Consider the following 13,646-nt stretch of genomic DNA (forward strand, 5'->3'; position numbering starts at 1 on the left):
GCCATTATGATGTAACAAGTCATTGTCAGCTTCCTTTAATTTTCTGTTAAAATATTTTAAAAAATAACTTTTTCTGAGATGAGTATTTCCCTAAATAATTATAATATATATGTACTTTTCTTGCATATCGGCAATACGGCAACAGTCACTGAGTCAGGGCCAGCAGCGGGTAAAACGTTTCTGGACTAAATCTCAGTTTCGCTGGCGTGCCAGACTCTAGGCCAAGCCCAAACCCCAAAATAAAAATATGCGCTGATTTAATGTTCCTGTTATGTTATTTTGGAAATCCTAAAACGCCTAATATTACTGTTTGCCACTCATGTTAGACCTATCTTTAGCTTATCAAATTTGGATCACTTGAAGTGGTGGTATAATTAATTATATATGGGTGTCTGCTCATGTCGTTTTGTGTAGTTTTACAACCATATCACATTAACCAGGCCCTTTTAGGCTTAATGCTGTCAAGGGATAGCCATGAAAACAAGGATACACAACTTGGATGCAAAGCAACCTTCAAACACCCTCATTTGAGTTTTATATATAATATGTATGAATGTAACTTGCTTTATCCTCTCGTACAGGTTACCATGTCTTTGTAAGTGATTAATTTTTGACACACAAATATATATATGCAAACAACAAATATAAAGAAAGATCATAATCAAACCTTTCCAAATCAGGAATTTCACTTTCTCTATTGTTTATGACATCATCCACATCTCTTGTGATGTAATACTTTCCATTGTTTAATATATGATCTTCATGTTTAAATAAACTCTGAACAGACTCGTCAAAATTTGCCGACACAAAGTTAAATAAAAATATTATAAAGAGCAAACCACACGGTTTGAACAAAAACATGTTCAGCTTATTTCAATCAACAATATGCATTAGATTCATCTGGAAATAAAAAGCATGTGGGACCCCTGTCGTCATGGTAGACTCCAATAACACACCATTAGACAGAATGTCTACATAAAATTTAGGGTTTTCCCAAAAAAATCTGCAAAATTAAATTTAGCCATTTTCGAAGAAAGTTAACAATGCACTGATTGTTTGTACATTGAAATAAATACTTCTATATCAAACTAAAATAAATAAGTGTAAAAATCCACGCGAAGACACGAAAAAAAAATTAAAATCCTTACAACAAATTTTGTACAACAGCAAATATCTTTCTTCCAAATTTTTAAAATCTGTATTTATTTATACTCACATATATATATATAGGCTATATAAAAAAATATATATACATATGTGTTATAAACATATAGCAACTACTGGAGCAGCTGGTACCCTGATTTTTAAAAGTATTGATCATACACTTAATTTTTTATTACAAATTACCATATTCTGCGAACTATTATTTTGATAAAAAATAATACTGCAAACTATTATTTGGTAAGATATGGTACAAACTAGTTTGTATCGAAATACATGAAACTTTCCATTTATTGTATATTTGTATGTCTGGTAAAGTCATTAGGATAATTTACAAAATAGAGTTTTAATGTTACAGGCCTATATATATGTGTCACATGGTAAATGAGTTAATGGTGAACAAACATAAATGATTAGTAATATTTATATTAGTGTAAAATGAACTACAGTTCCAGTATCCACTATTCCAGAAAACTTCCTCATTTTTAATTTATAACAAAGAAACAAAACTCATGCATGCTTAACAACATAAAGAACCATAATAATCATACAGATTTGTAAACATTATACTTTTGTTGAAAATAAATATACACTTTATCTGTATACTCTATTATAATTATTTTGCCTGCTGTATCTCCGTATTTTCAAGTTAAATTAACTGCTCCAATCTGAAGGTTTTACTCCAATATGCAAATTTTATTTCAGGAACTGAAACTCTATTTCAACAAACGGTTAAAAGTAACGTAAAGAAGTACAATGAAAACCAAATTTCGTAAAACGGAAAACAAATATTTTGGTTTCCAAAATTTGTTTTGATTGTTTTTCTTAACACCGAAATATTATAACAACAAAAAAATGTTTTTTTTATACTTTGTTGTATAATATTTTTTTCTTTATTTCATTAGGTTTAAAATTGTTATTAAAATAAACACAGAGGAATAAAAATTAACTCCACAGTTCACAAACTACTTTAAAATCTTAGTGATTATCCTTAAAAATGGTATTGTGTCCCCAGAAATGTTTCGAAAGTTGTAACATTTCCATGGCGAAGTGTTGATGTATCCATAGCGACCGTCCACGCAATTTCCGTTAAAAACTTTTTATAGTTAACGAGAAAATGATTTAATTTGCCATATCTTTAGGCATCTTGTGTAGCATAGCTTGACAAACAAATTAAAAAACAATTTACCTTCGACATATAATGGCTGAACCTCGCGTACACGATGTGGCGCAAGCAAAAGCGGCAAAACTTTTGAAGAAACGAACAGGCAGCGTTTCATCGGCTCACAGTGGAAACGAGCACCCACCGAAGCGTCAAAGTGGGAAAAGCTACGCCGCGTAAGTTTTGTGCATGCATGTGAACTTGATCAGAGTGTTTAAAACCTATATTTAACCAACTATTTAGGTTTTTAAACGCACGAAACATTGGTTACAATAAAAGCTGTCGCAATAAAAAATGAATATCAGAAGATGATTTCTTGAAAAGCATATTATACCTTGTGGCAATACCAGCAGTAAAACACAATACGTTTTACCCTAATTACACATTCTTTACTTTTTTGTATCGTTATGAAACCTTTTCTAAATGCTGATTTACCATAGGTCATGAACTAGAGATAAAATTAAGTTATAACTCAATACTATATGTCCACAGATCTGTAAGCACAATATCCCACCTTGACCACCATCATGATGATGATTACCTTCATCTGCGACCTGCAACTCAACTTGAGAATACCTACCAGTTGGAACCAGTCGATAGATTCCCTGTGTCTTCCATAACCAAGATAATGCAAGAAGTCATGGGCGATTATTTGCAGAACAAACCGTATGAACCAGAGTTTTGTAGGAAGATGACAAAAGTGATCTCAGATGTAAGTCTTGTTTTTTTGATCTGGATGGTAGCACCCTGGCTGTTAAGAGTATTGGGACTTGCCACCAATGTTTTAGGTGTGTGTCTTATTAAATTTAGGTGTGTGTCTTATAAAATAAAATGTGTCCTATTAAAAACTCATTTCTTTGGAATAATGAACCCCCTAACATTGAGTATCAATAAACTGTCACAAAGAGAGCTTGATGATACCAACATACCACACTATGTATTGCTCTAATAGAGCAAAAGCTGGCTTAAATTCCAGTTTATTAGGGTGCCTCTCTATATAACTTCACCCATATAGAATGGACTATATTTTACTACATGGTCCACGGCAAAAAACACTTAACGCCAGTGGCCTTCTTTTTTTTCAATCCCCAATTGAAAAGAAACTATAGGCACTGAACGCACATATATGTTTGCTATACTTTACAGCTTTAACATATTTCCCAGGAAGTGAAATTGAAAGTCAAGGAGCTTCACGTGCCAAGATATAAAGTTGTTTGTATTGTTCATATCGGTCAATTAAATAACCAAGGTTTACGAATAAGTAGCCAATGTCTTTGGAATGATAAGTACGATACATTCGCCGCTTGCGAGTATACCAACAGTGGTATATTTGCTGCTGCTTGCGTGTATGGGGTTTATTTTGAATGAAAGGAATTTCTATAATGTGGATCACACAACACACCTATATCTATTATTTCACAATGAAGTATTATTTTGTAAAATCAAGTCCAACTTCAGTTTAACGTTTATATTTTTTAAAAATCATGTTTTTAACAAAATTTATTTTTAATATTTACTACCAAATTAAATAACCATTTTAATCAGGGTAATAGGCCAACTGTGACCTAAATCTAGGGAGTAAGGACCCATAGTGAGCCTTGTATTAAAGCCTTACCGAGAATATAGAAACATTTGAACTACCATTAGTTTCATTGTATTTTACTTTTTTACCACAAAAAATAACACTTTTGTCCCCAAATAACTTGCTATTTTAGTTGTTTTTTTTATATATTTTTTCTATTCTTCTTTCTAGATAGATCATGTTTTAATTAATTATTAATTAAGATCAAATTAATTAGTTTTTTTTCTTCCTCTTTACAAAGACTGTGACTGCTAATATTGCTTCACTAGAACTAACTTGTTATGGACGTATTGCAATTTATATTACTAGCTACCATACTACCCCTAACTAACACCATTGCATACGTGGTACTGTCTGTGTAGCATAAATTTCACCTAACACTATTATAAGAAATTTTTTTTAAGTGTCTATAAACCGCCACAGTGGAGCCTTGATACTAGCACCGTGGGTTTTTCAGTGATAAAGTAATAGACCTTAAGGCCCCAGGTGTGCCTCACTGAAGACCTCACCCTCACAACATAAAAAAATCCTGTAGCATTTAGTTATTGCCTGAAATAACTGACTTGTTTAGCATTGGGTGAATTGTAGTTGCTATACAGAAGTACCTCGCATGCATAGATTTAGCAATAACATTACCTTTATAACATTCCATCAAGATTCAATCCTTTTATAAATTTGTGTTGCAATGTAATTAGCAATAAATTAAATGAAATAATAAAGCGAGACATTTATGGTTGGAACTTTCTGCATAGGTTAAAAAAGAAGGAATTTACAATACCGATAAAAAAATTAAAATATATGTACGCTGATACAAGAAGACCAATGTAGTAAATGGCCATTTAAACAAAGTGCGTAAAACTCCCAAGTAAAATTCGCCAGTGAACTTTGACTATATGGTGTTGGGCCTATAGCGGACTTCCGTCAATAAAAGGGCGTTTAAAAACGTAACATGCCGTTAGAAATATCTGCCGTGTGTTGCATTAGAAGTGCGTGGTAGTGGAGTAAGGGTAAGTAACACATGGCATTACATTATCTTACGTGCGTAAACATGAGGACGAATACCATAAATTAACATTACAAAATTATCAATATTATATTTATACTAAACTACAAACGCAGATAAAGGCATTAATGTGAATAGAAATAGTGTTTATAAATTACCTGAATAAATTATAATTACCAAACGTGAAATGGTGCTTTATGAGGCACTTGAGGAAAAATAAAAGATAAAATATAAAACCTTTTAAGTGGTTAACGTTTCGTCGACGATTTCTTGTTTCGAATGTTTTGTTTTTAACTTGATAAGTTCATGTTTTGGATTCGAATCTGTTTCGTCAACCTCAGAGTTGGAACCTTGACTTGAGATGGACCCGGAGTGTTTTGGTTGAATCCTGCGGTATGTATGGACCAATAAATAAATAACACTTATTTATCGTAAACGACAGACGTTTTACTTTATAACCCTCGTGCCTGTTTAACTTTTACCACATGTGTTACTTTGTGGGCTATTATTTTACAAGACAAGCTCTAATTTCATGACCGACCTGACAGAATATAGTAGGGTGGGCAGAAATGGGACACCTTCGGCACATAATATCTAAATATCCTGATCGTGTGTTAAACAATTAACAACGGTCTATGTAGGAGTCGTGAAGATAAAATTTTAAAGTGTTTTGATTGTTCTTTATTTACTAATCAGAATAGAATGAACAGGTGTCCCATCTACCCCCAGCGTACTATGTACGAATGCCTACAAGTATACCCTGAACGAATTCCACATTAACTTAATTTTACGTTGTTTATAGCATTTAATGATATACATGTAATATAATTAGCATCGAGCTGCTGTGCTAGAGCAAGGATTTCTAAGACGTATCGTAATATGCGTTAGTGTAACTTCGCACATCTATAAACCTTTATTTGGGGGTCTCCATTTAATTTGGTTAGGCTACTACTACTGCTATTGTAAAAGTTAAAAAGGTTGTATGCTTAGGTGTTTTGTAAAATGTTGTTTCGGAAATACGTCGCCAAAGCTTTATTATAAATTCAAGATTAAAAAGCAGTGTTGTTTAATTTAATTGTAGGACATTTATGTCAAACTCACACGGCCGTAAATCTAACGCGCTAAACCTATAAAAAGACTAACCCTAAATTAAATCGATTTTGATACAGTTACAGTTACCATTATCTAATAATTGTATGTAGTAAACAAGAACATCAAAAGAAATATTAAACCTTATCTTTACGACGCCCATAGACTGTTGTTAATTTTTTAAATCACGATCATGATATATATTTAGATATTTTGTGCTAAAGGTGTCCCATCCTATCCGCAACAGTATTATACGTTTAACTTACCGCACTGGAATATCACGTTCGAAAAACACAACGTCTTCAGTTTCTATTTGGCAAGTCCACCAACCGACGAAGAAGATTCCAGCGAAAAGAAGATCAATTAAACTCAAATATAATAAAGTATCGTTGTAGTGATTCAAACCAGCAACACCAATAGCACCTAAAAATAAATAGACAGATATTATGTGACACGTTATAACGTGGGTGTCTAATATGTTAGCATCGTTGTTACCTGTTATAGTGGTTACTGGAACGGTTACATACGTGTCCTCAATGCCTACAGTTTCTTATGGACGTTAATTGATCAAAAGTGGTGAATTAAATAACATACAAAGGGCAACGATGTTAAGTGTCTCTGAAAAGTCCATGGACCATGGAAGGTTAAGAAACACTGCCTGTACTTTATAGTGCCATAGCTTATGGTGGGATTAATACACGCTTACACTAACAGCTACAAACCGAATAATTCAATTAAAACCACATTATCGACTGTTAACGTGAAAGGTTTTCAGTTCGAGTTTACAGTATCAGATAAATACGAGCGACCCTATCAGCTGCAGTTTATGTTCAAAATAAACAAGGAGTGTTTCAGCGATCGATCGGTCAGTAACGATTGACCATTTGACCAAACTAGCTTATCTTGCTGTCGCCATGTATATCTTACTAGGATAGCATACGTTTCTCTTTCCTATGGTCGCAAGTTACCATGGTTGGATAGCTAATGGTTTGCAAAGCTTTTTGACTAGTGTAAAAGTTAAACCACTTTACTTTATGCTTCCATAAAAGGAGTGCAAAATGTTTTGGAAAATTGGTTCCATAAACTTGTATTCCACTACTTATAGTTTTCTATGCGAAACAAACAGAGAAGCATCGTATGACGCGCATTCGTTACATGCTTCTGTTCCAATCAGCCACGATATAGCTATAAAACGTGATATCAAAACTATGTATTGAAATTTATATATTATGTTATGTATACACGGTTATAGAAACCTTATATTGTTTACGTCAACACAGGATATGACGTGAAACTAAATAAGCATAGTATACATCGTGAACGTAATTATAATATCATAACATATCAAATTCAAAACATTCGGACAACACTATTATAATTCATAATGTATACTGAAATACAGTCTGTTTATAGACGAACTTTTCGTAGGTATATGAAATAAAATCCGTATTTTCTAACTTTTGCAGTTTCCCCGCCAGCAGCAAGCAAGCATAAATAAGTAAATTATTACGTTTTTAGGTGTAATGTATATATAGTAGGGTGGGGGAAGATGGGACACCTATAGCACATAATATTTTAATACCCTGATCGTGTTTTAAACAAATAACAACGGTATATGGGAGTCGTGAGTATACGGTTTCATAATTCTTTGATTTTTTTTCGTTTAGTACTAAATGCGACAAGAAAATAGAATGAAAGGTGTCCCATCTTCCCCCACCCTACTATAGTAATAAGCACTGTATATATATACCTGGTATCATACACGCAATGGTAAGCACGATAAAGAATGCAGCAACGAATCCCATCCATTTGCAACGACCATAACTCTTCACATAAGTTTTTCCCATACTATAATTTATCTACAGACTTGTGTTTAAAATGAAACCGACATTTCGGCGGCAAACCTTTAAAAAGTATATTATTATGTGCTAACGGTGTCCCGTCTTACCCCATGTACTAAACCTTTGGTTCTTGAACTTTTTAGAACCACGGTACACTATAACTCTCTGGATCTGTTAGTGGTACTACGTATTTTTTAAAACGCTCATATTTTACAAAACACATGCTGAAACTCTTTCAGAAACCAATATTCGAATAGTGAAAGTTTTGCTATACACATTGAATGGCCTTCATCAAATTACCACATATATACATACAGTATAGAACAGGCACTTGACTTTAAATATACCGCTATCATTTATCTCTTGCCCTATAGAAACATAAAATAATTTCAATCATATATAGCTTCCCTTCCTCGGGGCTTCGCGTTTCCTATAAAATGACGTCACACTTCAACCTATTTTGTCATAGTAAACGTTATATGATACAACCGCTATATACCTGGTCTAACTCTTACTGTGTCATATACAGTATGAAACTAGATTAGCCTCACCAATGTTTAATAAAACTCACATACGTACGTTTTGTCTTATCACTGCCTCACCTGGCTTAATTATTTACGTGTGACGTCACATGTTTGCAGACCATATACTTCTATATTTAGCCTTAACAGTACCGAGGCCACTATACCAGTAAAAGAATCATTTCCTTTACAGTTCCAATTAGATTTCTATCGACATTTATTGCTGCAGTATAGCGACCCTTGGGCAGCGTACACGCTTTTAAATCAGTGGCGCTTAAAGGGGCGGTGGAATCAACGTTTTATCATAATCATTGCAATTTCGCTTTAAATTGCCTCGAACGCTTTTAAGTAAACACTTATTCCGTCGAAAAACATAAATTACACTATTACCCAAACCCGGATAACGTTTATGCTACACAGATCTATCCTTTGCCAGTCGACTGCTTTCGTAAATACACATCATAAGATTAATGTTCACACAAGATAAATGTTGGTTATTACTGTAAACGATGCTACAAATGCGTTACTTGGATCGTCTGCATCGTCTATACAGCTTGGCCGCAGTAAGAGGCCATGTCATTGGGACCATAACCTGAACTGGCCGTTACTTATAACCTAACGCTGTTTAACTGCTACACTGGACTGAGGAATGTAATATTTTACGACTGTCGTTATATAACACAGTGTTTTAACGGGATACAGCGCCTGAACCTTCGCTTACATAAAAAAATACATCGTTTATAATTTACCCTGCTATAATTTTTAAACTATAAACGATTATATGGGCTTGTTGCCCATTCAAATATTACAAGTAAATAACTTAGCCTGAACTATCAATGATCAATCGGTTATGTTATTTGTGTGGGCGGTCGCAGAAACTTCCGTCTTAATGTTGCCGCCTAGCGGTTGTAAAATTCGTAACTTTACTGAAATGTTGAACAAGAAACTATGCATATTAGTGTCAAATTTGATTGTATCACAGATAATAACAAGCCCATATATTAAACAGTTAAAGAAGTATGTCTTTTTCTGTACGACTGAAAACTTAGGATAGGCTACTAGTGACCACTGGGTTGGGCTTTGCCAAGGACACATACGCATCATGGTGGCAGCTAAGAGCTTCAAATTCGATGTTTTTTAGTTTAGAGACGGGGAGTTACCACCAGACTATATTAAATTCTTTAAGCCAGGTTTACTCCAACACCCAGGGGTTTTTACAGATATATATATTGTAAGGTGGGGGTGAGATGGGACACCTTTTCATTCTCTTTGCTCGTACCATTTGGTAATAAACAAAGGAGATTCAAAGAAGCCCGAGACACAAATTTACCACAGCTGTCTTGAAGCTAACCGTCTTTGCTCAGAAATTACCCTCACGCCTGCAAATTTCATGTCTAAATATTATGTAGATTGCAATACCCTTAGCAACTCGGTTGCGGCCATGCAAGTGACAACTATGAAAGGTCAAAAGTTCCCACCCACGAGGAAGAGTCGCCGGCTTATCCAGACAATGCAATAAATTGGTCAAGTCATCGAATGGACAATAATTACTGCATTACACATTTCAGTAAAATATTTACTAAGTTTTGTTGCAGAAACGTATTTGTTGAAACTAAGAGGTGGGCAGGCTGGTATGTTTAATTAGAAGAATTGAAACGAAAAAGCAAAACGATTAATTTCACTTTAGTCTAACTCTATGTATGGTAAAATAGTTAATATATCGTCCTGTTCGTTTGTTTCAAATAAGTCAGCTCTTTGCACTGAAATACCGTCTTGCCACGAAAACCATAAACCGTTGTTAGTTCTGCAGCCGTCGATGCCGGGCCGTTCGTCGCTCGTACCAGGGCCTGAGTCTTTGGTGTCGATTCCGCGGGGCAGGGAACCCGGTTCTCCGGCGTCGGAAAGCGTTTTGGCCTCGATATTCGGAGACGAAGGCTTGTGGTTTACGTTTTCAGTTTTAGTTGCAGTAACTTCTCGCGTTTCGAGTGACGATTTCGTGACGTCATTTACTTTTGTTACATTAGATAAAGAAATGCTTGAAATATTAGTGTTGGTTTTTGCTGGGATTTTTTCAGATTTTGCCACAAAATCTTGGTTCTCGTCAGTTCTTTTCCTTTTGGTTGGATGTTTCATAGAAATGTTATTTGACGGAGATTTGGTCGGTAAATTCTGCAAGTAACAAAGTGATATACATGCCAGTGCAAATACGGATTAAAACAGTATAACTAGGTCTGTGCTTCTCAACAACTTTGCAGTTGAACCAAAATATTAGGAAAAAATGGTAGTACAGCTTGATTTATTAATTCTAAATTTTGCACAATTTTTGTATAAAAATAATTTAAACTACATCAATAATTTAACTTTTATAATAACCCAATACCCCTTTTAGCCCAAAGGTTAAGAATCACAAATCTAGGATACACATAATAACCTATTAACTAGACAAAAGATTGGTTTAGAACTTACCATATTGCCTCAACATAATAAGGTTTAAGATAAAATCAAACTAATACTCACAGAAAATGTGACTTTTAGACCGTTGGTCATACAAGTAAAATTATTCGATTGATTATTTTCAGAGTCCCTTATTTCTGGTACTTTTGGTTTTGCGTTTTTTGATATGATTTTGTTTTTTTCATTTGGTTTCGCAGGAGAATTATTTCTTTGTTTGTTCTGTATCTCCCCATTCACAATGGTTTGTTTTGTAGTTCGTTGTGCTTGCTTTGGTTTCCCCACAGGCTTGGTCTTTGCTGCAACAACTTCAGGCACAGTTTTGGGTCGCTTCTAAAACAGAATTTTAGTTTTAACAAAATACAGATAGAGTGCAACAGCCTCCAGCTACACAAATACACAATGTATTTTCAGTTTAGTTTTCATGGGTTTGGCACACATAAGTGCTTAGTATAGGTTATAGGTATAACACCAGTAATCCTTTTAATATTAACACAAACATCTTTTGGCCTACCAATCCAGAATTGTATGAGCTTAATAAAATATAACTAGTGCAAGTAGTAAACATATGGGTTTTTAAACAGTTACATGAAAACTATCCAATATATATATATAACCCCTCACCTTACACACATGGAATAGGTACAAAAAATGACGAAATGAACAAAATCAAACTAAAATGGTCAACAAACAACAAAGTATGACTAAAAATAATGGAGACATATTATCTTGTACCCCAGATTTATTGTGATGTGATATTACTTTTTACAGTTATATAAAAAATGGATATTTTTAGATTTTACAGTTAAATAACAGATAAGTAATGAAATAACTTAATAACTATATCTTAAATGAGAAATTCCTGCACATAAAAAAAGTCCAATATCTTAAATGAGAAATACCTTCACATAAAAACCTACCTTAACCTGGATCATTTGTTGCCAAGTTTTTATTAATTTTTTCGCTCGTCTTTGTATTGAAGTATCAGTGGCGGCTCTACGAACATCGTTGATGTATTTTCCAAGCCTTGTCTCCTGTGTTATAAGTATCATTTAAAATCCGTTCTGAGAATGAATGTAACTAATTTATTCAAGTGAACATAATTGGTTATAATAAGGCTGTTCTAATTCAAAAAGCTTGTGCCGCTTTACTATGTATGAAACTTTGTGGCACTTTGTTTAACTGTTTGTCTGACAATTTGAACAGCAGATTAGGCATTTGACTCTGGTGGGAGCAACTATATTTGATCTGGGACACAAACACCCATTAAAGAAGAAGCACCAAGCCTCAAACCCAATATCTCTGGTCAAGATTCAGCATTCTAGCCCTTTACCCCTGTACAATAAGCCTGAATACAAACTAAGTTAAATGAGTAAACTATTCCAAAACAAAAAATGTTGAAACATCCCATTGTTCATGTCATGGGACCTTATTTTACAGAAATTCTGGCTACAGTAAACTTTTTACGCTAACTTTTTTACACCAAATGGTCTGTCCAAACCCATGTTACCATTCAAGACAAGCAAATGTATATGCTATCCCATATTATATTACCTCTAATTCCTCACATGATATGACAGTGGTCTCCAGCATGGCTATAATCTCTAATGCAACGTCTTGATCCGAAATCTGTAATAAACATTTTTGTAGGTGGTAACTTGAGTGACTTATCCGTGGTTATCACTCACATGATCCATATAGTCAAGTAACAAGTTGCTAAATCTATTGTACTGTGTAGGTAAGCAGACATGACTTTTGGTTGGTTTGATCATTTATGTATTTGTTGGTAAAAACTTGGGTGACTTAATCATGGTTGCCACTCCAATGCCCACAGTCAAGTTAGAGTAGCTAATGCAGTTAATGAATGGGCAAACATACAAGATTAGGTTGGTTTGGTCCGCAAGGTAAATTATAAAAAAATACACTTTTAATTACAAGTTTATATGTCTTAAAGTCAGATGATAAAACTACTGATGCAGAACTTGGTAAGTCCTACTGTGGTGTCATAGCAAATAACGGGAGACCAAAAAAGCAATGTACTTGGTTATTATGGTTCAGGGGTCAGTGGCTGTGTTTGGTGTTTAATAGGTACCAATAACATAGCAGAAGGCTCTTTACCAGCACTTAAAATTGACTTACAGTCCCGTCTTTGTTGATTATTTGCAAAAGTCGATGTGTAAGTTGAACTACAGTCGGAGGCATTTCGTTTCTCACATAAATACAATATTAACAATTTGTTTAGATACCATCATTCAGAATTTAAATTGTGATGTTTTCTGCAAGCCCTGTAACACGGGTTTATGGTAAGAAAGTAGTATGGCTATGAAGTGTACCGAGGTGTTAAGTGTACGTTGTACCTATGTCCTATAGTATGACAAGTATGTTAAAGTATAATTTTTGTGCTAAGAATTCCAAAAATCGATGAATGCTCTGGTGAACTCCGAGCAAATTAAAGACGGGCAAAAAGTTGAGACTTTTTAGTAGCACCAATTATGTACTTTAAAACAATACACAAACTTGGCCTGTCACGTTAACGTTAAAACATCCTAAACAGGAACTAACGGCTGTTTACTTTCGGTTGTTTAATTTGTGGTACTTTCTTAGTTTTACACGTAAAACAACTATAATTTTTTGTATCACACAAATTCTACCACATTAAACTTTATGCCAAGGCATAATATTAAACACTGTGTACAAGTACAACAAATACTTGTCATAAACAACCGACCACAACCGTGGCCGACCCCGACTGATAGACAAAACCACGATGTATAAGTTCTCTATGTTTTCCACAACAAAAACTAAACATAGAGGTAATAATGATAAACATTTACAT

General features: G+C 34.2%; 3 protein-coding genes across 3 annotated transcripts; 1 reads left to right on the forward strand and 2 right to left on the reverse strand.

Annotated features, from left to right (window-relative positions):
* Positions 1–2,228: 2,228 nt before the first annotated feature.
* Positions 2,229–4,624, forward strand: LOC149732585 (dynein light chain Tctex-type 5-B-like). The gene is made up of 3 exons (XM_089882669.1): positions 2,229–2,499; positions 2,816–3,035; positions 3,488–4,624. The coding sequence occupies exons 1-3, from the start codon at positions 2,363–2,365 to the stop codon at positions 3,689–3,691; spliced, it is 561 nt and encodes a 186-aa protein (XP_089738795.1). The 5' UTR covers positions 2,229–2,362; the 3' UTR covers positions 3,692–4,624.
* LOC149732586 (uncharacterized) lies at positions 4,561–8,843 on the reverse strand. Its single transcript, XM_089882670.1, has 3 exons — positions 7,748–8,843; positions 6,264–6,420; positions 4,561–5,296 (listed from the first exon to the last, which is right to left on the reverse strand). Exons 1-3 carry the CDS (start codon positions 7,842–7,844, stop codon positions 5,149–5,151), a joined length of 402 nt encoding a protein of 133 aa, XP_089738796.1. The 5' UTR covers positions 7,845–8,843; the 3' UTR covers positions 4,561–5,148.
* A 1,071-nt stretch (positions 8,844–9,914) lies between these two features.
* LOC149732587 (uncharacterized) lies at positions 9,915–13,497 on the reverse strand. The gene is made up of 5 exons (XM_089882668.1): positions 12,950–13,497; positions 12,365–12,439; positions 11,731–11,844; positions 10,877–11,143; positions 9,915–10,528 (listed from the first exon to the last, which is right to left on the reverse strand). Exons 1-5 carry the CDS (start codon positions 13,010–13,012, stop codon positions 10,043–10,045), a joined length of 1,005 nt encoding a protein of 334 aa, XP_089738794.1. The 5' UTR covers positions 13,013–13,497; the 3' UTR covers positions 9,915–10,042.
* Positions 13,498–13,646: the final 149 nt, after the last annotated feature.

This window comes from Ciona robusta, chromosome 8 (assembly GCF_009617815.1).
Source record: "Ciona robusta chromosome 8, ASM961781v2".
NCBI lineage: Eukaryota > Metazoa > Chordata > Ascidiacea > Phlebobranchia > Cionidae > Ciona > Ciona robusta.

Excerpts from the sequence above, each read along its gene's own strand:
- LOC149732586 (XM_089882670.1), bottom strand. The coding sequence starts at position 7,844 with ATGGGAAAAACTTATGTGAAGAGTTATGGTCGTTGCAAATGGATGGGA. Across the intron at positions 6,421-7,747 it reads CATTGCGTGTATGATACCAG|GTGCTATTGGTGTTGCTGGT; the intron begins GTATATATATAC and ends ATTTATTTTTAG. Across the intron at positions 5,297-6,263 it reads GAACGTGATATTCCAGTGCG|GATTCAACCAAAACACTCCG; the intron begins GTAAGTTAAACG and ends TACATACCGCAG.
- LOC149732585 (XM_089882669.1), top strand. The coding sequence starts at position 2,363 with ATGGCTGAACCTCGCGTACACGATGTGGCGCAAGCAAAAGCGGCAAAA. Across the intron at positions 2,500-2,815 it reads AGTGGGAAAAGCTACGCCGC|ATCTGTAAGCACAATATCCC; the intron begins GTAAGTTTTGTG and ends ATATGTCCACAG. Across the intron at positions 3,036-3,487 it reads TGACAAAAGTGATCTCAGAT|GAAGTGAAATTGAAAGTCAA; the intron begins GTAAGTCTTGTT and ends CATATTTCCCAG.
- LOC149732587 (XM_089882668.1), bottom strand. The coding sequence starts at position 13,012 with ATGCCTCCGACTGTAGTTCAACTTACACATCGACTTTTGCAAATAATC. Across the intron at positions 11,845-12,364 it reads TATCATGTGAGGAATTAGAG|GAGACAAGGCTTGGAAAATA; the intron begins GTAATATAATAT and ends CTTATAACACAG. Across the intron at positions 11,144-11,730 it reads AACAAATGATCCAGGTTAAG|AAGCGACCCAAAACTGTGCC; the intron begins GTAGGTTTTTAT and ends ATTCTGTTTTAG.